Below are 23,274 nucleotides of genomic sequence, written 5' to 3' on the forward strand. Positions count from 1 at the left end.
GTCTTTGCTGTTACTCTGAAATTAATTCTTTTGTAGTAACAATCAAAGCAAACTTCAAAAAGGTCATTAACCCGAAGGCCTTTAACCGAATTTTAATAAATTTACTTACATTGGCATTGCAAATACAGGGCGACGAAATTAGCGACAAGTAACGAAGAACAATCAAATAATAGTGAAATTCAACAGTCGATTTTTTGCAAAACATCGATGCATCGCTTAACATCGATATCAATAAAAACATCGGAAAACATCGGGAAAAAATCGCAAAAAACACATCGATGTTCGATGCATCGATGGTTTTTCACATCACTACTTTGAAGGCTCTACTACAAATTAGCGGTGGAGTCCCATCTGTAGTACTATCGCCACTATCGATGGTTTTGTACTACGATGATTTTCGAATGGCTTTCATGACTTGAAAGCATATTAAAACCTGTGAAATTGGAAAAAAAGGATGGAGAGATTTTGGACTCAAGACATAATGTGTCACAGAACGTTCTCGTTGCAGTGCCACGTAGTGATCCGTTAGCATCAAGACTTGCTTGTTGTTTTCTATATCAGATTAATCTGAAATTGATCGAATCAGTTCTTTTAAATTATACAGTACTTTAATTTATTTATAAATCTAAAAGTACTATTGAACGGTATGGTATATACAATGGAACGAAAAAACTATCACTCACTGTCGATGGTCCAAGTATCTATTGTTTCCATGTATATAGTGTAAATCGATGTTCTGCTCGATAGCTTAGTATTGTAACTAAAAAACATGCAGTGATAATCATTATAATGTTGTGCATCACTAATGGCTACGCCATTTTGTGTACCAGTGAAAAATTTGTGTAAACGAAAACAGAAATACAAGTTATTATTTCATAAGCGAATCCAAAAAAATGTTAGATAAGACTTGTGGTTCCCATAACCTTAATGCATACTTAAAAATATAAAAAAAACCTAAGAAAAATAATGTTCGACAAGTGTTGATTCGCATACTCATACTTATGTATATGTTACATACATGTAATTGTTATTTTAAATAAAGAAAATATTCTAGTTATGCATACGTCGCGCAAATTTCCGGTATAACATTAACGTGTAATATTGTAGTAAGTGTTGCTTTCGGCTAAAATGTTAAGTATTAAACTGCATAAATTGTGAGGTAAAGATGTGTGTGCATGCATGTGTGTATGTTCAGGTAAGCATGTATGTGTTTCGCATCTTAAAAACACTAATATTCCATAAAGTTTGTCTAAGGACGTTGCCCCACCTTTTCTGTAAATTTTATTTTAAGATGGTAAAAATAAATAATTGCGTATTCATGTGTACAAATTCAAAAAAGACCTGCTATCAAACTCATTATCGATCGAATTTCATGGTGTTATTTATATATGTGCATAGTATACCATGTTACTTGGGTGGGTCTGTGTATATTATAAGTAAAATTATGTTATCCCATTAATGGCTTATAAATTTACTACCACAATTTATTTTCAATTTGAAAAATGACTTTGTTTCAAAACTAACTAGATATTGAAATCAAAATGTTTATTTCATATTCTTGTTTATATCTTGTTATCGTCCATAGGATAACTTAATACAGTAAAAATGTCAAATTAATATTTGAAGCATTGAGGACAAATAATTTTGCTTGCCAGTCGGGTAAACGACGCTGCAAAAACAGAGGATTCGCCATGTCGACAATAAAACGCCGAGTTAAGGTTAAAATTCGATTAGCCAGTGAGTCAATTCCTACCAATGGCAAGTACATAAGGATTACCAAAAGAGACTTGTATTTTTAATGCGTTTAAGTTTATTTCACAGCTGACGTTTCAAGTGATAAAACAACAACAACAAAAGATTTCCAATCAGTATTAAAAGAATTGTCAAACCCTGAACATAGATATTCTTCTCTGACAAGAAAAAGAATTGGAGAATGTTTCGATTCACGAAGATATGGATGCAGCTACTACAGATTTGTAGCATATATAAACTGCAATAGTTCTCTAAATCGTTGCAATATGCATCTTTTTGCTCTTTTTACCACATGTTTTCTGATATGCTTCGCGCAAACGTCATTAGTTGAGAAATCGTCAACAGATATGATCAATGAGATGTCTGTAAAAAGCACAGCTTTTTACAATAATAATACTGCTGTTAGTCGTACCCAAAGCAAATTGTTGCCAGGAAGCAACAACAATAATAATAACAACGTCTCAATATCATTATCCTCGACATCTTCGGTTGCGACAAACGGTTACCTCGATAATTTGGACAATTTGGAGCGGAGCTTAGCCGCTGTTCTTATAAAAGTTGCGTATGGTACAACATCGACAACAAAGCGCAGTATACCCGACAACAGCTACATTTTGGGGCTTACGACTGTCGCTACACCCCTTCTCACTACTTTAAGGTAAGAATAAACACAACTGATAAATATTATGAGTCCCAACTCAATTTAAGTGACAAAGCATTTTTAAAATGTAGTAAAGTGTAGTTTTCTAAAGTTATACAAATTATACGCACAGTTAAAGTAAGACAACCCAGTTGTGAATACACTTTGACTTTAGCATCACAACACATACCGAATCTCATATACACAAAGAACTAACACGTCACAGTACACTGTTTCTGCTGGGAAATCGGGCCTACCTACCTATATTTAAATACAATTTTAAAGCTCCAACAAGTTAAAAATTGAAGTTGAGCTTAACCATAGCGTGGCAGACCCCATCAAGTATATATATTCTTGATCAGCAAGACAAACTGAGTGGATACAGCCATGTCGTTTTTCTTGGCAGCTATAGCAAGAAAATTTGGTGTGTAGGTGCTCCTAAGACCAGGACAAATTTCTATTATTATTTAATAAGGTGTACGGGGAAGTCGGTGAACCCCTTTATTGTATCTGATCTTTCAGTCCAGATGTGCGCGCCGGCTAGTCAAGCAACTAGCGTTAAGACCTAGTCAAAATGTATGTAAAAGTTCAACGTGTTTTTTTTTATAGTTTTCAAATCGCTATAAATGTTTAAATTTCCTTTTTGTTTTTTAAATAATCTCTGTTTTTTATTAGCTCTGAAGTGTGTATTATATAGAAATTCATTTTTAAACGTACAATATATGTCATAATGCTCTAAAAATGAGCTGCTAATATATGCTAACCTTCAAATGATGGCACTCAAAACTTAAATAATCAATTAATCTTAAAAAATCAAAAGCAGCAAACAAAAGATCATTTGTTTATTTTCGATTTGCGTAGGAGGGGAGGAAATAAAAATAAAACAGAATTAAAAGGTATCTCCTGGGATATAAGAGTACCTTTATACCAAGTTAGATTGCCGCAAACTGTTATAGTCTCTGAGCTCTTGTAAGGCGGCCCATCCACAGTAGAGCATGTAAGCCGAGCTTGCTCGTCGAGCTAAAATTTAATTTGCCACTAACTAGTGCCAACATTGCTTGCCAACACAAACAAGATAGAATGATTTCTATATCTTTCGAGCGGCTCGGCCAACACAAAATTTGGAGACGAGCATTACCACCAACGATGAAAATTTCGTCGTCCCCAACATGCTCTACTGTGGATGGGCCGCTTCACTCATACAAACGGACAAAACTTTTGATTCAAGCATGTCTTGCAGATCTTTCTTGTTATGTATAGTTGCTCAACTGGGAAAGAATAGTTTGACTCATTTGCTACTTTTGAAGTATAAAATAGAAATCAACCATAAGAAAATGCCTTGCGTCGGCTTTACCTACTTTGAGACTCAAGACCATTTTTACAATCGAAAGACTTAAAATCGAATAATTCAGCTTTACCTCCTTAAATTATATTCTGGGGTATATATGCCTATACTGGGGACTTCCTTTCCTACTCCGCTCACCTTGTGAACGCCGACAACCCCAAGTTCTATTGCACTAAAAAGTCAGCATGCTGTTTAGGACTTCTGTAAAATAACATTTGTTTTCCGTATTATATAAGTTTAAGTTATTGCATTAAATCTTTTGAGCTAATAAATAATAATTGTTTAAAGCCATTAAACATTTTTATATTAAAAATTATTTAATAGATAATGTTTAGAAACGATACGAAGTACACAAATACTCTGATAGGCAGTTTTAAGTAATACAAAATGTGGTGCGTTCGTTCGTCAATATATTTAAACACACATATGTATATTCCCAAAATACAAATTAAAACACGTACACGTATATATTTCATAAAATATTTCAAATCTTATAAGACCAAAGTTGCTTAGTGAAAGTGTCATTAGCTCTAACTTAATTTTGTAGAAAATGTTACTTTTTATCAATATTTATGACATTTTTCACTTTTTATGGCGTGTTTCCTCATATTTGTACGTATCGATAAATTTCAAACTATTCGATAACTTTTGAGATGTGCTAACTATTGTAATTCTCGATAGTTTTTACATTTATCGATATATATTAATCTGCCTCCACATACATGATTTTAGTGAACATTTCACATTGTTATGACTTGGCGTTCTTGCGAGTTATTCATAGATTTTTAGTTCAAATTTCAGAATTCTATCTCTTGCCGTTCGTGAAAGTCATTTTTATTGAGACAAAGATGGAGTTTTCCAAATTTCCCGGTGGAAACTCAAAAATGTGCTCCTGTGAAGCATTTAGCTATTATATGAATTTTAGATCTTTTGCTGTTTGGCTGCACAGCAATTTGTAATTATATTGCTCTAATTAAAAGAGCGATCTATCATAGAATATTTATTTTTCAGTGAATAAAAAGTGGCAAAAATTGTTTAATATTTTAGATACCAAACTGCGCATCAACAACAAAGTTCTGGAAATCGACATCGAAATTATGAACTTGATTTGGAAAGAGATCATGCCTTGCCAACGTCAGCACCAAATGCTGATATATTGAAGAGCAACAATAATCCGACGTATCCCAATCCAAATCGACATCATAGCAGCCCTCACGAGAAAGACAGAGACCGCCATCGTCATACAATGCAATATAGTTCGACACCGATGCCGTCAAGTAACTGAAAAAATATTCTTTTTAACTCAATTTATGACATTTATAAATTTTAAAATTGATAATATATGTTTTGCAGTTCCAAATTTGCTGAAGAAGTTTAACGGACAGCCTACTATTTCAATGCATCCGGCCGATATACCATCATATTCACCGCCATCGCGATCATTTTTTACGCCTCCATTGCCGCCGGAGTATCAAAATCCATTCGCTGATAAGCCAACATTGCGCGGAACAAATAATGAAGGGATTATTGCTAATACGGGTACTTATATAAATAGGAGACCTATACCACCGCCTAGTCTAATGCCTGGGCATGAAAGGATTCCATTTCGTCCACCTGATCTGACAACTGGTTCAATAGGAAACACTAACAGTGAGGCCATCAGCTTGTTGCAACCAAATGATGTTAATAGTAACAGCAACGGCAGTTATCTAAGCTCTGTAGGCGGTTCTCCAAAAACTATGATAGAAAATGGCGACAATGTTAATGCGGATCGAAAGAAAGCTCTCAATACTCCATCACGAAACGATGCCTCTAATGGAGGAGCAGAGGCAACAGAGTTAAACAGTAACAGTGCAAAACGGAATAACCACAAGTTACCTCCTGATACAAATAAGAGGCAAGAGGTACTGCCAAACATTAGAAGAATTTTAGGCTCAAATGGCAAGAATAGTGATATTCCCGCTGTACTGCTAAGGCAGGTAACCCAGCGTCCACTTGTAAGCTATCATCAGCCACCAGCTTCGCCAATAGTGTTGATTGATGATTCATTGCCAAAATTCGAAAAAGACAGCAGAAGCAGCAACGGCGACACCAAACATGATGATTTTAGCTCTAATATAAACAAAAGCAAGCCGTCGCCAACCACTCAATTAGATGCCAATTTAAATGAGAGAAATGAAAATCAGGATACAGTTACCACACCAGCAGCAGCAGCAGCGGCAATCGGTGAAGCGTCAGCAACTTCCTTTACTTCATCGGTTACAACGAATACACGCCAAAGTGGCGTTAGTAGCACTCCTACGAACACAGGCAAAGCAGGAGGAGTAGGTGTGGGTAGGGAAGAAGCTGCGGCTACAGCGTCAGTTGTTCATAGTACGTGGACGTGGGCGTGGAACATACACATCTATCTATCAGTGGTACTTTTTACCATGCTGTCTGTGTACTCGCTTTACAAACTATGCACGTACAATAAGCTTACACATTTGTTTGCCCAATCATATTTTGTTTATATTCACCTTATACTAATCTCGATTGGAGTAATGCGTATTATTTATTTATGCTTTGATGCATACAATATACATGGCACATTTCCCATATTTATTGCTGAACTATTGTTTAACTTGCCAGCGACCTTGCTTACTGTCGCATTCTCAGTGCTAATTCTTTATATGTTTTTAAAATCGCTAAATCACAAAAACAATCGCTATTCTGCGCTAGTTCGCCCGCTGACCGTTGTTGTTGGTTGTGGTGTACACATTGTGCTTTGTGTTACGCTGCATTATGTAGAGTCCTATACGCTACAGAATCATCATATATTCTTTCAACAACAGCAGCAACAGCAATTTTTACGCCGACAACAGCAGCAACAGCAATTGCTGTCCACGATGCTGCCTGCGGCAAGTATAGCGAACCCGCAACCACCACCGCGAGTTCTATCACTGATCTGTCAAATTATTTATATATTTATTTGTCTTAGCCTGGGCATACTCTATCTATATTTGTATCGTATTCTTAAACGCATACTCAGAAGCAAATCCCAGAACTATATACACGGCTATCAAAACCTTTCATATGCCATACACATAACCATTGCAACAGCTCTACTTTTTGTGTTATTAGCTGTGCTACAAATCTTTGGTGCTGTGTGTATTTCTTCGACGCGACCACTGATGAGTCAGGCCAACATAGTGGAAGTTGATTGGCTTCAGTGGGGCTATCAGTTTTCTCTGCGATTGATTGAGATTGCCATTATTACCTTGATATCGTGGGTGACTGGCTTGAAAACCAATATGGGAGGAAATGGTCAGGGGATCGTTAATAGTGTTAATAGGGGTGTCCGCATGGTCGGAACTTCACCTTCAGGAGTAGGGTTAGGGATGGTAGGAGGAGGTACCACTGCAACAAATACAATGCGAGAAAAGAATGGTGCTGCGTCTACCACTGCTGGACATCAACAAAATTCACACACCAATGTTGCAAACTTTTTTCTTCCGTGCACTTCAAGCAGCAGCCAAGAACAATTCGAAAACGATTATCCAGCTATTTGCAATACGAACACCAATCTCCACACTTACACTATGCGTACGGGGAAACTTATTTATGATGATAGCTATGCCCTTAACCCGTTAGCTGCAACTGCACCACCTCCTGCAACGCCGGGTGGACGACGTGATGCCGAATATCAATTGCAAGAGCCCATGTATCAGCGACCATACGATACTGGATCTATAAGAAATGCAGTCAATCAGAATATTTCCGAGTATAGTGGTGTTAAAACCGCCGATCGATATCGTCGTGCCCATCATCAGCATCCCCATTTGCAAATGCAGATGCATCAGATCCGTGGTCACGATCCGGTAACCTACATGAGTGCTGATTATATGACCGATGCTACAACAGATCACTATGAAAATCCAAACTTCGATTTGGCACACACGGCAACAGTAACAGGTGGCGCAATGCAAAAAATAACCAAAAACATAATAAGCTCTGCTTCTGGTTCAGCATCAGCTTCAGTCTCTGGTTCAGGTTCGGGTTCAGGATCCGGATCTGGGTCTGGTTGCTCTTCTGGAACTTCTCAACAGCAAATGCTGCTATTGCAGAGCGACAGTTGTTATTCCGAACCATTGCAGGAGAACTCGAGCTATGAATTCAGTAATTTTGAGCGTCCCGTTTTTAAAGAAAAGTTGCCTGGCATTTGCCAAAGCAACGAGAACGAATGCTGGCCGTCAGATCAAGAGCGGGAGAGAGATATTCATAAGCTTAAAAAAGGACGTGTCGATCGAAAGCATCAGAATAATGGCACTCTTGAACGCGCTAGCTATGAGAACCCAGAACGTCGCAGCTCCAATTCTACAAATTCCTGTTCCTCTTCAAATGGTGGTGGACGGTATTCAAGCTTCAACTCCTATGATCGGGCAAGTGGACAGTATAACGGCTTACGCAAGAGTGGAACGCTCAATAATATTATAAAAGGAACTACCTTAAATAATAATACTAGTACATCTGGCCGTGCAATAAATGCTGTGCCTGGGGCCAGCAAGCGAGTGATAAATGGTGCTCAGACTCTATCAATGGTTGACCGCTCACACTACTATCAACCTCAAGGAATAAAAAGTGGGCGTCAAAGACAACGGCATTTGACCAACGATTTTGAGACATCGCTCCAACAACAAGGGCATCAGCATCAGTACAATCATAATTCTGAGGATGACGACGATGAAGGAGAAGAAGAGGATGATATGCTAACAGGCGGTAATGTAGAGTGCACAAATTTAATAACCAACATAATCGATAATAATAAACTGGGTCAACATCACCAGCATCAACTGCATGTACAAAACAATGAAGGCTCAGTAAATGCTACCATTGAGAGCGATGCGATTGGATCCTCCGTTGATGCTGTATTAGAAGCTTCAACCTCAAGTGCCTCGGACAGTATAAGTGTCGCTGAGCAAGCATTCTTGCGATTTCGCTTAAATGAGCACGGTGTTCTAGGCATGCATCAGCAACATAGTCGCAGTACGACAGCAACTAATATCAATGGCATAGATTGCTAAATAAACGTAATATGAATGGCAAAGATTGCTAATTAAACAGTAATAAACAAAAATCCAGAACAAAATCGAAGGCAACTGTGCAACAAAATAAATATAATACATAAATATTGAAAAAAAATGTAGTACATGCTCTTGTAATGTAGCTAAACTTAAAATGAATTTCTTAATGAAAACTAAGATTCATTCAAGTTTTAACCGCAAGAGAATCGATTGCCGACGCTGGCGCCGCTGCTGCTGCTTTCTGCCAATTCTTGTAATAAATTTGTCATATTCTATTCTCTTTAAACTTGTGATATATACATGTAAAAACTCATACACACACAAAAACAAATGCAAAAAAATCTATTAATTATTAGTATTACACATTTTTAAATGCATATGTGTAAATTATATAATTATGTATGCTTAACACACAACAATGCTTTAGATTAGAAAACAAAAGCTAAATAATTATTAACAGCACGTTAATTTACTCACGTTTATATAAATTCAATAAGCCTAACACATTGTTTGTAAATAATATTTAACAGATGTGTATGTCTCAGATAACTATCTATGAGTATTTTAAACACATTCACATTCATTTTAAAATGCTTACTTTTCATGAACATATAGAAAAAATATATTTTAACCATAAGTAAACCTTGCACATCAAGATAAGTAAGCCTTTTTAATTTTATTGCAAACTGAAAGCTCATAAATTCTAAAAATGTTACATACATACTGTTAGCAAACATGTATTTAAATATGAACTGAGAACTCTGTATTAGAGTCGTTGATGCTTTTAAAAATTATCACTAATATTTTTTTGATATTTTTAAAATTACAAATTTTCTCAAATATTTATTCTTTTAAAATCCTTTTATTTAATTTTTTGTTTTAAGTTATTTTGAGACCCATACCGAATTAAGCTTAATACTTTATATATTATCTTCGCCACTGTAATTAGAAAACATTTTGAATATCATTTAAGTAAGCAATTGATTTTTGACACTAGTCGGCATATATATTTTGTCAAATAATGTTTCCTATGTATCTTTTCATTTCTTTAAGTATAATTTCCAAATTATTTATGTGGTAGCTAGCTCTATTTGTAAGCATTACGTTTTTTCATAGTAAATTGGATTTTTATACTTCTGAAGGTATTTAAAATACAATTTGGAAATTTTCAAAAAATTATTTAAGAGACTAAGCATTGTATATAAAAAAAAATACTTCCACTTTGTCAAAAATACCATTTACGTTAAAAAAAATTTTAAAAAATCTTTATACTTATGCCGCCGTACTAATAGCATTATGAATTTTCTATGGATTAATATCATACCGAACTGACTTTATCCATATATTTTTAAAAGTCTACAGATAAAGGTAACTACTATAAATAATTTATAAATTTTACTTAAAGAAATAAAAGGATACATAGGAAAAAATTTTTAACAAAATATACATGCCGACCACTGTACATTTATTTCTACAGAAACAAGTACACGTATCCTTAATTACTGTAAATAAATCTGTTTTGGAAAAACACTTGCCGAACATGATACCATGATTCTTCTATTTTTAAAAGTTACAGTTACTTCATATTTTTTTAAATACCTATCACGTCCCCAAATGCTCTAATAATGAAATTTATAGTACTATTAAAGATAAACAATAATGCAAGCGTAATAATTACTTCAAATCGTTTTAATCAATTTTTGTAAAACCATTGAATTAAATTTGTCCCAAATCTCTAAGTTGCTGATTAATATTATGTTTTAAAAATTGTTAATCCAAATTTTGTACATTTCATACGATATCATAACAATTGTAGTATACACAGTAGATAAAGGTTGTAATTGAAGAATTTTTAGAAAAACCTATCCGATTTTTAAATTGCAAGAATATTAAGGTTTACACGTCTTCGTTACACGCAACTAACTATACGGAAAATCGCATATACAAATAATAAAAAGAATAGAAAGAAAAACAACAAAAAAATACAAACTGTTACATTAAAAAGTAAATACATTGTACTGATTAGATAAGGCTTCTGCATTTTTATTGTACAATTATTTGATAGAGATAGAAATGTGTTGTAAAATGCATAAACGTAATGTTGCATACACATATGTACATACATGTATATGTACGTAAACTTTTTCACTTAAAGACGCTTTTAAAGTTGATCAACATAATTATACATACGTATGTACAATTTAAAAAGGAATATTACTAAGTAACTTACATACCAACGCATATTTAACGCTGACACTCTTTTATAATACATGGATTTATATACAAATAGTAAAGTTATTCTCTTATAATAATTAATATTTAAAATTAAACAAGCATATGTATATGTAAGAAAAAATTATCTTATATATATAAATTTATAAAAGTACAATTTATATTCTGTCAACATTTATTGCATTTATAAAGGATATTATTTTTTCTTTATAGCTTACTGCTCGGCCTCACTTTTCAATTTTGTCAGATTTAGAAGGGCTGCGTGTATCTTGAAATGTAGCCTAGATTCAAGAGCAAAGTTTGAATATTTTTTTCTGAAATTATATTTAAAAATTGGTTAATCAAATCTTTTAGTTTTCGAATGAATAGAGAATACTTAGTATCGATCAGCATTGCAATGGCAAGCTGACGATTGTTGTCAGCGTGACAAAATGCGGCTTCAACGTTGGCGTAGGGTAATATAAAGTGATCCTCCTTAATCCCATTTTGAGCCATGCATTCATTCAAATCCCTGAATAATAAAATAATAGAGATTATTCCGTAACTAGTTTAGGTGAATTCGTATTATATTTTATTTAAATATATTAAAATTCACTTACTGCAAAGCTAGAGATGGTTTACCCATTTGAGCATAACAAGCACCGCGAAGAAGCAGACAAAGCGCTCGATTGTCTGCGTAATAAGATTGTGTATGAACAGTCGATGAAGGCGCAATGCTTGCTTGAAAGTTGGCAAATTCGGTATCGATAAGGCGCAAAACGCCATCAGCAATGTGGAAATGTTTACCAATGAATTTAAACATGTTCCATAGATACATAAGTTCGATGAGCGGCAATACCAGTTTACCTTGTTGTATGCCATATCGCAGAGCACGTTTTGCCATAAACTTTTCCATTGGCAGTGATTTGCCGGCAATCCTTTGCCTGCAATTGGGTACTTGTTGCATTAAATCCTCAATTTGATGTATGTCATCTGTAGATCTTGGGTCTGACATTAACTTGACTGCTGCCAATTGATAGGCATAAATGCTTCTTGACCAGTTGCTCTTTTCCAATAATTCACGTGCATAGAACTGGGCATCAGACCACTTACATTGCATGCTTAATAGCCAAAAGAGCTCCCAAAAGCTTATGTGATGAAATTGAGGCCAAACATCCTGGGACTTCCAGGATTTTATATACCAATGCTCTGCAGCCTTCATATCACCTTTGATTAATTCCAAACGACCCTTAAAGAACAGCATCCACACGCCATTTGGAAACTTTGATAACTGAGCCATTACTATTTTATCACATAGATCTAGATCAGAGAGGCATTGCCGCTCGCTAAGCATAGGTACCACCATCAAGTGAAATCCCAGCAGGGACAAAGCGCAAAGTATCTGTCGTAAACCGTTTTCCTGGTATCCCTTTTGAAGTTCTTTTAGACCAGTATTCTGCATAGGATATTGGATTAGATTATTAAAAGTAATTTTTTTTACTTACTCGACTTGAAGAGAAGCCAATAAATTGGAGAACTTTTAAAATTCGTGCAGGCAACATGGATATCATTAAATTAAATGTACCGATGCCCATATGGACTCCACTATCGAAGTGGACTTTAAGTGGAATTGAGTTCTCATCCCACATACGTTGTTTCATTATCTGTGCACAAGATCTAGTGTGTACCAATTTGATAATTTACTGGAAAATATTTATATTACATATAGATTACATACCTAAAGCCATTAAAGCACTGACGCACCTGTAAGCTACCCCGTATTAGTCCACTGAGGTTCTCGTCCTCAAGAAATGTGAGCAACGCCCGCATAAGTAACACCTCTGCCAAGCACAGCTCAGCGTGACATTCCAAATCCGTCAACAAATTAAAATTTTTCTATTAATAAATATTAAGCGTGTAAAAATTGTTTTTCAGCAAACATTGTATAGACCTTTTTAAATGTATTGCTAATTGACTCCGTTAGTGTACTCTTCTTTCTCAGACGTTGGCATAGCTCCACACACTTTTTTAGTTCCTCTGCAGCGTTATCAATGTGGTCAAAGGTAAGAATCGCCTCAAGAAATGAAAAAGTCGCCATTCCCATTGAGTGGTATAAGCTCTGGTTTGCATGTGGTTTTAAAAGAGTTCGGGCTTCTTCAAATCGATTATCAAAAAAAAAATTTATTGCCAGTTTGGCTTCCTCCAATGATGTACTCAAGTCCATTTCAGCAGAAGATTCCACAGGCGGAACATCCAGATATGAGCATGCATCAAAATACTCCTAAAAAGTTGCATTAACTAAATACGTTATATTTCTAGTTAGTACAGACACTAATTTACCTCTGAGGAACTATCGTCAATGTCCATTTCTTTGTTTTATTTTGAATTAATATATGTACATATATACTTTTATATGGACTTATGGAACTGCCGTTGACTACACATGCATATGCTCTTTGTACTGTACGGAAAAGGCATATTTTACGCTCTGTTAATAAAAGTAACTAGTATATGTATGTAAGTATGTATGTATATTAATTTGTTCTCATTCATTAGTGATCTCTGACTAATGCCACATACTCACAGACACAACTATGCAATTAATTTTTAAGTGTTTTACATTACTACACATATAATACATATGTATTTAATTGCTTAAATTTTTTATATTCTATTAAATATTGCTGTATTTAACATACATATGTACATATGTATGTATGTACATACTACATATTTGTTATTTAATACTGTGTAATTTGATGATCATATGCGTATGAACGTGATTATATGTAATAGTAAAAGAAGAATAATGATAAGCTTAGCTAGTAAGCGAATACATACATTGTATGTATGTATGCATGAGTGTGCATATCTACAAGTGCGGGTACATTAAGCTTTAAGCTCTCGCGTTATTCAGTTGTGTTTTTATTTGTTGTGATGTTGTGCTGTTCGAATAATTGTTTTGCACATGTTGTGTGGTGTTGACTTTATTGTGAATTCAATACATTTATTGTATACATACATATGTATATTTCAAATAGCATAGTAATAAAATGTGTATGTTAAAACTCTTTATAGTTTGATTATGCACATAGCTGCTGTTTCTAAAAGCTTTTCGAATAATTGTTTGTAAGTGTAAGAGAATCATGAAAAAAGTACCAGCAAAAACTATGCGCCAAATTTCGCCCAACTCCCTTGTACACACAAACTCGACTTAATGTGTACACATATATAAATCTCTATATCAGAGCACACACCGGATATCACACATACATACATATGTATGTATATAAATATGTACACATTTTGCAATGTTTTGATCAACTGAGGCTTTTTTCAGAAGTCAATTTGATATCTACAGGTGACGCGGTAGACAAACACATATATATATATATATATAAAGAATATGTATGTATCTACATTGTAATGTTAACAAATTATAATCCTATAAGAGACAGAACTTTTGCATTTACAGACATTTGTATGCATGTATATATGTATGTATGTACATACATACATACATATGGATGTACAAAATGAGTTGCCAACAATCAACAAATGTTATTAATATGTGGTAAAATAAAGCAAAATGCTTACATTTTTAATAGTTCTGATTTTAAACTTCATGTCCAATTAATCAAGGCCAAGTTTTATCAAATGCAAAAATGTGTTAAATAATGAATATCCTTTTAACAGTCAGTGAGAAACTATCGATTTTCCCAAAATTCCCAGTGTTGCAAATTGTCATTGCTTTCTTGCGACTAAAAATATATATGTGTATGTACATATATGTATGTACATACATAAATGGGTAAATTACTGTAATACAATGCCTTTAGCATCATTTTTTTTTTTTTTTTGATAAAAATTAAGAAAAAAAATCTTTAAATAACAAAAAATTATAGAATTTCTTTATCATTGTATTACAAGCAGAGCTCACAAGAAGTGGTCCCTTTTTGCAAAAAGTCCCAAAAGGAACTGTTGCTCGCAGACACAATTGAAAACGGGATCAAAAAGACACTTCAACCCTGATTTTACTCAGCGTGCTCTTTGCTCAATCAGTGAGAGCACGAGTGTTTGGGTACTTAGCTTCATTTGCTCACACCGTATACAAAACGAAAAGTGCAAGAAGCAAAAAGGAAGAAGAAGCTATCTCACTCACCCTTTCACGCTTTGCCTATGATGAAATAAAGCAACAACAAAGCACTAATGAAACAACAACAAAAAAGACACCTTGTGCTTGAACGCAAACCAAAAATATCCCATTCAAACTGTTGTCGCAAGAGCGCTTCGTGTGTTCTCTCACCGATCAGCATAAAACAGAAAACACGAGAGAAACAAGTTAGAAGTGTTCTTTTCAGAGAGTGAGCGAGTCTTGTGAAATTTTGGTTGAGCATATTTTGGGAGCTCTGATTACAAGACATAAATACATAATTAACCTATGTATTTTAATAATATACATATGTATATGTACATATGTAAATATTCAAATACTGTTAATACGACTAAATGAAATAAGGAATTTTTTGTATAACCATCTAGTTTTATAGTTCTTTTAAATAGAGAATAGAAACATCATAAAAACATATACATAATTATTCGCATATATATGTACATATGTATATATGTATTATACATATGAAATGAATTTCAGTAAAATCACTTGAAAAGTATTCACTATAATAATCAAATTGTTGTTCAATTATTGCAGCTGATAAACTAAAGATTTCCGTTAACCCTAATCAATGAAATACTTATATACACACATATGTATACTCATACTTATCTTATACATATACATACATACATACGTATTTTAATTTATTCATGTACATATATAAGTATATATGGATGTACATATGTACATTAAAATGATAATATGAAGAATTATGTATGTATATGTGGAAATAAAGTTTTTTGAATATTAAATATTGTCATTGACATTTTTATAATGAATGGAAAAGAGTATTTTGGTAAACGCTATAAACATACTTTATTTCTTCTTATTCTTGATAAGGAAGTCAAATTCAGTGGATTAAGCCATGTCCCTAAATAATATAGGTATAGTCCGTAGCTGTTGGTTTAATTCTGATATACTCCTATTAGTGAAGCAGAGCAAGTTTTTATTTTTAAATTTGAATTTTTGAAAATCAGAAAAAAAATATTTAAATTTAAATAGTTTATGTTTGTATGTATGAACATATTTAGATATTAGGGGCGCTTGCAATAATAGTAAAAGTCCCGTTTGACGAATACTTTTTTAAGTGGTATTAATTTTATAAAATATTCGCTCTTCCAATCATCAAGTCGATACCAAAATCTCAAAGATTTTTTTTTGTAAGAGTTTATTTCAAATCTGTCCCTTCAGAGACAATCATTAAATTTTCTGGTATAGCTTAGCCTAGGATATATTTTATTTTTGACGATTCACATTACATTTAGTGTAGTGGTGGTTGGAATGTCTTAGCCTGGGTCTCTAAAAGGCAAGTCCAGTGGGTGGTATCTGTTTAGTCGCCTTATTGTTGCACTGTTATCTAGCAGGTTGATAGCCAGCGGGTTGTCATGGATAGCCAACTTCTCCATGTATTTGACGCTAATTGTCTGTATTTCTTTCATCACCCAAGGGATCTTCAACGCACTGTGTAGCTCTTTGTTGGTGGTGAGAAAGTGCGCTCCGGTTATACAGCGTATCACCTTATTTTGGATTCTTTGGATGATTGCAATGTTGGAGTTGGAGGCGGTGCCCCATAGCTGGATTCCGTACGTCCATGCCGGCTTTACAATGGTCTTGTATAGTAAGAGCTTGTTTCTTAGCTTAAGCTTTGAGTGTCTCGCAAGGAGCCAGTGGATTTGCAGAATCTTGTGGCTTATTTGTACTTTCTTTGCTAGGATATGAGGGCGCCAGGTGAGCCGTCGGTCGAGAGTAAGCCCTAGGTATTTTACAGTGTCGCTGTGGGGTATAACTACCTGGTTAAGGCTGGCAGGTGAACAGTTTCCTCGTCTTTTGGTGAACGTTGCGTGTGAGGACTTGTCTGCGTTTACAACGATGTTCCATCTGTTCAGCCATTCCCCGTATGCGTTCAGTTGTTGTTGTACTATGTGTGACGCCATCAAAGATTAAAAAAAAAGTTAGAGATCCGATTTCGGTGAAACAAGTCACAGAGCGCCGCTCAAAAATGATTTTCTTTTTTTTAGCAAAATCCGCACATTAAAAATCACACCCAAATTTTTTCTCTTTTTATATACTATAGCATTTTTGTAAAAGATGAAATAGAGTATTATATATGTTCTTGATCAGCAAGACAAACTGAGTCAATATAGCCATGTCCGTCAGTCCGTCCGTCCGTCTGTATGAGTGCGTGTTTCTCAGCAACTATAACAGCTAGAGCAACCAAACTTGGTATGTAGGTGCTCCTATACCCAGGACATATCGCTTTTATTTTATTTTTTTTAATTTCCCCCGCAAATCGAAAAAAAAAAGATTTTAAGCAAATACAAAATATATGTGAAATTCTAAAATAAATCAAAAAATGCCTGGCCATGTTTCAACCGAAATTTTAGAAAGTTTGGGTTAATAGCTTAGGAGTTATTCACATTCTAATTATCAATATAGACAGCGCTTGCTGACGCGCTATACAAACGTCGCTCCCGACGCAGGGGAGCTGCTGCTGACGCTACAAGGAAAATGAGTTATGACGCGTTAGCTGTGATGCCCTAATCAAAGTGTATATAAAAGTTGGTTGCGCCCAACTTTAATTTGTCCGTTTGTTTATTTAGGAAAAATTTGTTAGGATAATATTATGACTCATCAAATCGCTTTCTATTTTAATTTTATTTCTCGAGTTCCGTTAACTCCCGTCGGAATTTCAATAAAATTATTTTGTTTTTATTAAAAAAGTAGGAAAATAAAAATAAGAAAAAACTCTATAAGCTTCTTTGTTAAACTTAAGTTAGAGTTTATTTAAAAACTTGAACATTATGTTTTTCCATTTCCAAACGACCCATTGTAAAACTCCGTTTAATAGTTTGCCACCAGCAATAACGGAACACCCTATATGACATGTGTACATGTATTTGGTATGTATGCACATGTCTTGTGTTTCAAAGTACAAGGTTTGAAGGTACTCTGAAAGTATAGAATCAATAAACTTAAAGCAACGTTCAATCTAATAGTACTTCAAATGTGCCACATTACGATATTCATTGACAAATTAAATTAAACCATTTTTATACACTTTGTCAATATTATAAAAAAAATAGAAAATGGGTATTACGACGTTGTTGTGCAAATTTATTTGGCAGGCAAAAGAAGGCGTGGCAGATATTATTGATCAGCAGGATAAAAAAAGTCTGTCTATATTATACACAAGAGCTACAAACTTCAAATTTGGTATATACCCTTATTTTCAAACCAGATCGCTTTTATTATACACTTTGACTTTTTTGTAAAAAAAGAAGGATATAGCCATGTCCGTCTGAATGCTTGAGCAACTGTTTCTCAGCAACTTTAAGAGCGAGAGCAATCTAATTTTATATGTAGGTTTTTCGTATACATAATTTTATTTATTTTTCTTCCCCCTACCCCGCAAATCGAAAAAAACGGATTACACCCACAATATTACACATATGCTGATAATCATGTTTGTTCATTTCAGAACGATCGGAACTTAGGAATTATTTACATTTCAATTTTCAATATATACAGCAGGGTGCGCTTGCTAACGCACCATACAAACGTCACTGCCGACGCATCGAAAACGAGCTGTGACGCGTTGGGTGTTTTGTGGGTATGTGTTTGTGCGTGTATTTGCTGCGATGATCTAGTCAAAGTGTATATAAAAGTTGGTTGCGCCCAACTTTATTTTTCTATATTTTTTTCAAATGCAAATAAAAAAACAAAATTTTGCAAAGAAAATTAAAACGCTTTGCAAATCGAAAACCCGATTTACGGGTTTGGTTCAAATTCAGCATACACAATTATTACGTTTTTGACGGCATACACTTCACACTCAACAATTCAATATTCCATAAGACAGCGAGGGTCACTTGGTGACACATCACATGAACGTCGCCGACGACGAATCTGGAAATCGTTGCTGCGATGCATTGGTCAAAGTGCAAAAAAAATAGGCCGGGTCCTATTTAAATGCGTACTTATTATTGCATAGGTTAAGCATATGTATATCCAACAATATTACAATGTTTTTTATGTTTGTTATTTCACAAACGATTAAATAAGAAGTATAATAAATATGTATAAATTACCGAGTTTTAGCCGCCACATACAGTAAATTTTGTAACATGTAAGCAACCACAATTTCTTCTAAGCAAGTTAGCATATAACGATATTGCGATTGCGTTTCGGACGCGAAAATAAGTTCGATATGCAAAAAGCACTATTTGAGGTAATCTAATCCATGCGTGCTATCAGGTATATAGATTAAAGTAATCTTAATGTTTTTAAGTTTTTGCACCTATCAATTAATTTCCGGGTAGACAGTTTGAGTGAACCTTTTCTCTAAGAAGCACACATTTGTAATATATATAAATAATACAAATAATTAAAGGGGATTAAGAGATTAAGCTTATAGGACACATCTCACGCTGTCAAAGTCGAACACAAATTAATCATTAAAGAAATATATTAAAAAATATATATATTTGAGCGTAACAAGAAAGAAAAAAAAAAAACAAAAACTATACATTTAGAATTATATAATTTTCTGTTGCCAATGCTTTTTAAAATTTGGCTTAGATAAAATTTTTGGTAAATTGCGTACAATTTAACTAACAATTATATATAAACGTGTTTATTTGCAGAAACTTAAGTACTTAATCTATTGAGTAAACATGACAGTACTGTCAAAATATGTTGACCGTGTTGCGGAAAAATTTGAACAGGCTGGACTTTCCAAGCAGGCGTTCAGTTACGCTATTGTGGGCTCTGCTTTGTTAGCGCTCGGCATAAAAGCTAGTTTACCTCTAATAAGAAGAAGCAAACAAAATAGCTGCATTGCGGACTATAAAATAGAGAAAGGTTCTCCGACACCAAAGGATATTGATGGATCTAATGATGATTTGAAACTGGCAGAAGCCGAAAAACTATTGGTGGAAAAGCAATTAAAGCAGAAACAGATGATTGAGCCGGGTCTAAACAAGGAGTTTTTAGATCAGTTGCGCAAACTCGTCAGCATAATGATTCCACAAAAATTCTGCTATGAAACTGGACTACTTACTATACACACCATCTGTCTATTCTCCCGTACTTTCCTTAGCATCTATGTTGCTGCTTTAGAAGGCGCTATTGTAAAGTTTATCGTTCGTAAAGATGTAAAGCAATTTGCGATTGTTCTTCTTAAATGGTTTGGCATTGCTATTCCAGCAACATTTATTAATTCTATGATCCGTTTTCTAGAATGTAAACTATCATTGGCCTTTCGGTAAGTACGTAATATTTCCCATGTGTTAGAGATATGATAATACTCATGCTGTTGAGCCTTTTATACACATTGAAATATTTTATAAAAAATGGTAACAGGAAGTAGGAGGGATGACAGACCCCATAAAGTCAATATAGTCATGTCCGTCTTTTGTTCGTCCGTCAGTATGAGCAACAAGAACTCAGAGACTATAAGAGTTAGAGCAACCATATTTGATATGCAGATACTCTTAATTTTATTTTTTGACAATTTTTATTCGCACAGTTTTTTGCACTAATTATAATAATATATAATATAATAATAATTTTTGCTTAGGACTCGGCTGGTTCGGCATTCCTATCGGCTGTATTTTAAAAATCAGAACTACTATAGAGTTTCGAATCTGGATGGACGAATAGAAAATGCAGATCACAGGTGAGTAGCAACTAAGAATACATTCTATAACCTTTGGTAACGATAAAACATTTTAATTGATGTCATATTTTCGATGTCACGATTCGATTGTATAAATAAAACAGACTAACAGAGGACATATCAGTTTTTGCCAGCTCTGTAGCTCATTTGTATAGTAGCTTGACTAAGCCTTGCTTCGACCTAATGTTAATTGGTTTGGCATTAATGCGCTCATCAAGCAAAATGAACGCTAGCATTTTATCAGGCAAGTGTATTAAAAAAGTTTAGTTTAATTTAATAAAACAAACAACCATTCTTAAGTTTATGTGTATTCCTTAAATAGGTCCCGCTTTATCAGTAACAGTTATAGCACTCACAGCTCACATATTACGTATTGTATCACCAAAATTTGGACAGCTCGTTTCGGAGGAAGCTAATCGTTATGGCTATTTACGACATATTCATTCACGCATTATTACAAACGCGGAGGAAATAGCTTTTTACGGTGGACACAAGGTAAAGGAAGTAAAAATTAATATCTGATATTTTTTTTATTATTTTTAACTTAATCAGGTTGAACTACTCCAGCTGCGCCAGGCTTATAACCGCTTGGTGAATCAGATGAATAACATATTTAGCCAAAAGCTTTGGTTTATAATGCTCGAGCAATTCTTTATGAAATATGTTTGGTCCGGAACAGGTATGGTAATGGTTTCTCTTCCGATACTTACCGGTGCGTCGTCAAACATATCAACTGCAAATTATGCTAATGATTCTAATATTAGCGAGCGCACTCAGTACTTGACAACGGCCCGAAACTTACTTATCTCGGCTGCAGATGCAATTGAGCGTTTAATGTCATCATATAAGGAGATAGTAGCACTTGCTGGTTACACTTATCGTGTGGCCGGCATGCTGGATGTGTTTGAAGAAACCGCTCAGGGTAATTACAGCAAGGCTACTGTGGTAGAAAACAATGAAATGAACGGGATCATTGAATTCCGTGATGGCAAACCGATAGCTATGGGTCGCATTATATACACAGATGATCCCGGCAATATGTCCATAACATTGCGGTCTGTCCCTGTAGTTACACCCAATTGTGATGTTGTAGTGCCAAGTCTAACACTTTACATCGAGCCCGGCATTCATTTGCTAATAACCGGTCCAAATGGCTGCGGAAAGTCTAGTTTGTTCCGAATTTTGAGTGGACTTTGGCCAATCTATGCCGGCGAGCTACATATACCGCGTCCAGTTGATGATAGACCTTGTATGTTTTACATACCACAACGTCCATATATGTCAATTGGCAGTCTCTGTGATCAGATCATATATCCCGATTCACGAGACGATATGAAGCGAAAGGGGATTACTGAAAATGAACTCAGATCCATTCTGAAAATGGTCAGTTTGGAGCACATAGCACAACGGTAAGCTTGCGTACATATATATATATTGGATTTATTGACTGTTAACAATTTGTTCCAGGGATAGCTTCGATTTAGTGCGCGATTGGAAAGATATCCTATCAGGTGGTGAAAAACAGCGGATGGCTGTTGCTCGGCTTTTCTATCACAAGTGTGTATTAGAAAGAAGTTATTTTAGTCTGATTTGATTTATAAAACTATCTATTTCGTCCAGACCCCGGTATGCACTCTTAGACGAATGTACCAGTGCTGTATCAATTGACGTGGAGAGCTCGATCTATGAAATTGCAAAAAGCATGAACATTACACTATTGACTATTACTCATAGACCAACCCTCTGGTAAAATGTGGTACTATTTATATGATTTTATTTAATATAATTTATTTTTTCTACATTATTAGGAAATTTCACACACATATTTTAGAGTTCGACGGTCAAGGTAGTTGGAAGTTTAGAAAGATGGATGCCAATGAACAACAAAAAGATGTCCTTACTTCACAATTTCCTAATAATATTAAGTAAATTGAATTTAAAATGTTTCTAATTATAAATGAATGATTAGATTATGTATTATACAAATAATAGTAATAATATAATTTTTCAATTTGCATTTCATGCATTTTTTTTGTTGCGGAATGGAATAAGTATAATCCAAATAATCTGCCTGATATTTACCCAAGGACAAAAATATTTATAGTTTCATATATAGTTTATTTGAATCTGTTTACAATATGTTATAGTTACAATAAGATTCCCAATAATATCTATATTAGTTATTTGTGGTTTTTATTTTATTGTATTTTAATTGTCATTTTATTTAAAAACATCAACCATGCGTAGACAATTTCAATGCAATTACATATAGCATGTCAAGCCATATTAATTAACTTCAAGTATACACCAATCTTTAAATTTAATTTTATGTATACGTATATTTTTGTACTTAAGCATATGTATTTTCAATCATTTTTATTATTGTCACGGAACTCACAACAAGAGATGCTT

At 34.3% G+C, this 23,274-nt stretch overlaps 3 protein-coding genes across 7 annotated transcripts; 2 read left to right on the forward strand and 1 right to left on the reverse strand.

Annotated features, from left to right (window-relative positions):
- Positions 1-1,589: 1,589 nt before the first annotated feature.
- LOC108607403 lies at positions 1,590-9,123 on the forward strand. 2 transcript variants are annotated; one of them, XM_033294634.1, is made up of 5 exons: positions 1,590-1,758; positions 1,822-2,410; positions 4,785-5,014; positions 5,091-8,492; positions 8,561-8,680. In XM_033294634.1, exons 1-5 carry the CDS (start codon positions 1,692-1,694, stop codon positions 8,584-8,586), a joined length of 4,314 nt encoding a protein of 1,437 aa, XP_033150525.1. In that variant the 5' UTR covers positions 1,590-1,691; the 3' UTR covers positions 8,587-8,680. The 2 variants fall into 2 exon arrangements, with proteins under 2 accessions (XP_033150525.1, XP_033150524.1); XM_033294633.1 differs by having other exon boundaries at positions 5,091-9,123.
- A 2,074-nt stretch (positions 9,124-11,197) lies between these two features.
- Positions 11,198-14,284, reverse strand: LOC108607388 (tetratricopeptide repeat protein 39B). Of its 4 annotated transcripts, XM_017998137.1 has the most exons (8): positions 14,168-14,271; positions 13,349-13,469; positions 12,960-13,289; positions 12,747-12,904; positions 12,514-12,685; positions 11,629-12,464; positions 11,406-11,540; positions 11,198-11,343 (listed from the first exon to the last, which is right to left on the reverse strand). In XM_017998137.1, exons 2-8 carry the CDS (start codon positions 13,373-13,375, stop codon positions 11,244-11,246), a joined length of 1,758 nt encoding a protein of 585 aa, XP_017853626.1. In that variant the 5' UTR covers positions 13,376-13,469; positions 14,168-14,271; the 3' UTR covers positions 11,198-11,243. The 4 variants fall into 4 exon arrangements, with proteins under 4 accessions (XP_017853626.1, XP_017853627.1, XP_017853629.1 ...); XM_017998138.1 differs by lacking the exon at positions 12,514-12,685 and having other exon boundaries at positions 12,773-12,904; positions 14,168-14,270; XM_017998140.1 differs by lacking the exons at positions 12,960-13,289; positions 13,349-13,469; positions 14,168-14,271 and having other exon boundaries at positions 12,514-12,711; positions 12,773-12,863.
- On the forward strand, positions 13,931-22,806 carry LOC108607387 (ATP-binding cassette sub-family D member). The gene is made up of 9 exons (XM_017998136.1): positions 13,931-14,137; positions 19,829-20,448; positions 20,764-20,862; positions 20,967-21,106; positions 21,185-21,357; positions 21,415-22,271; positions 22,330-22,419; positions 22,483-22,608; positions 22,671-22,806. Exons 2-9 carry the CDS (start codon positions 19,859-19,861, stop codon positions 22,789-22,791), a joined length of 2,196 nt encoding a protein of 731 aa, XP_017853625.1. The 5' UTR covers positions 13,931-14,137; positions 19,829-19,858; the 3' UTR covers positions 22,792-22,806.
- Positions 22,807-23,274: the final 468 nt, after the last annotated feature.

The sequence above is a fragment of the Drosophila busckii genome, chromosome 4 (genome assembly GCF_011750605.1).
Source record: "Drosophila busckii strain San Diego stock center, stock number 13000-0081.31 chromosome 4, ASM1175060v1, whole genome shotgun sequence".
NCBI classification, from domain to species: domain Eukaryota; kingdom Metazoa; phylum Arthropoda; class Insecta; order Diptera; family Drosophilidae; genus Drosophila; species Drosophila busckii.

Coding starts and splice junctions, on each gene's coding strand:
- LOC108607403 (XM_033294633.1), top strand. CDS start 1,692: ATGTCGACAATAAAACGCCGAGTTAAGGTTAAAATTCGATTAGCCAGT. Junction 2,411..4,784: donor CCCCTTCTCACTACTTTAAG/GTAAGAATAAAC, acceptor TTAATATTTTAG/ATACCAAACTGCGCATCAAC. Junction 5,015..5,090: donor TTCGACACCGATGCCGTCAA/GTAACTGAAAAA, acceptor TATGTTTTGCAG/TTCCAAATTTGCTGAAGAAG.
- LOC108607388 (XM_017998137.1), bottom strand. CDS start 13,375: ATGGACATTGACGATAGTTCCTCAGAG. Junction 12,686..12,746: donor CAGTGCTTTAATGGCTTTAG/GTATGTAATCTA, acceptor GGTACACACTAG/ATCTTGTGCACAGATAATGA. Junction 11,344..11,405: donor GCAATGCTGATCGATACTAA/GTATTCTCTATT, acceptor ATATAATTTCAG/AAAAAAATATTCAAACTTTG.
- LOC108607387 (XM_017998136.1), top strand. CDS start 19,859: ATGACAGTACTGTCAAAATATGTTGACCGTGTTGCGGAAAAATTTGAA. Junction 20,449..20,763: donor AAACTATCATTGGCCTTTCG/GTAAGTACGTAA, acceptor ATTTTTGCTTAG/GACTCGGCTGGTTCGGCATT. Junction 21,107..21,184: donor GAACGCTAGCATTTTATCAG/GCAAGTGTATTA, acceptor TTCCTTAAATAG/GTCCCGCTTTATCAGTAACA.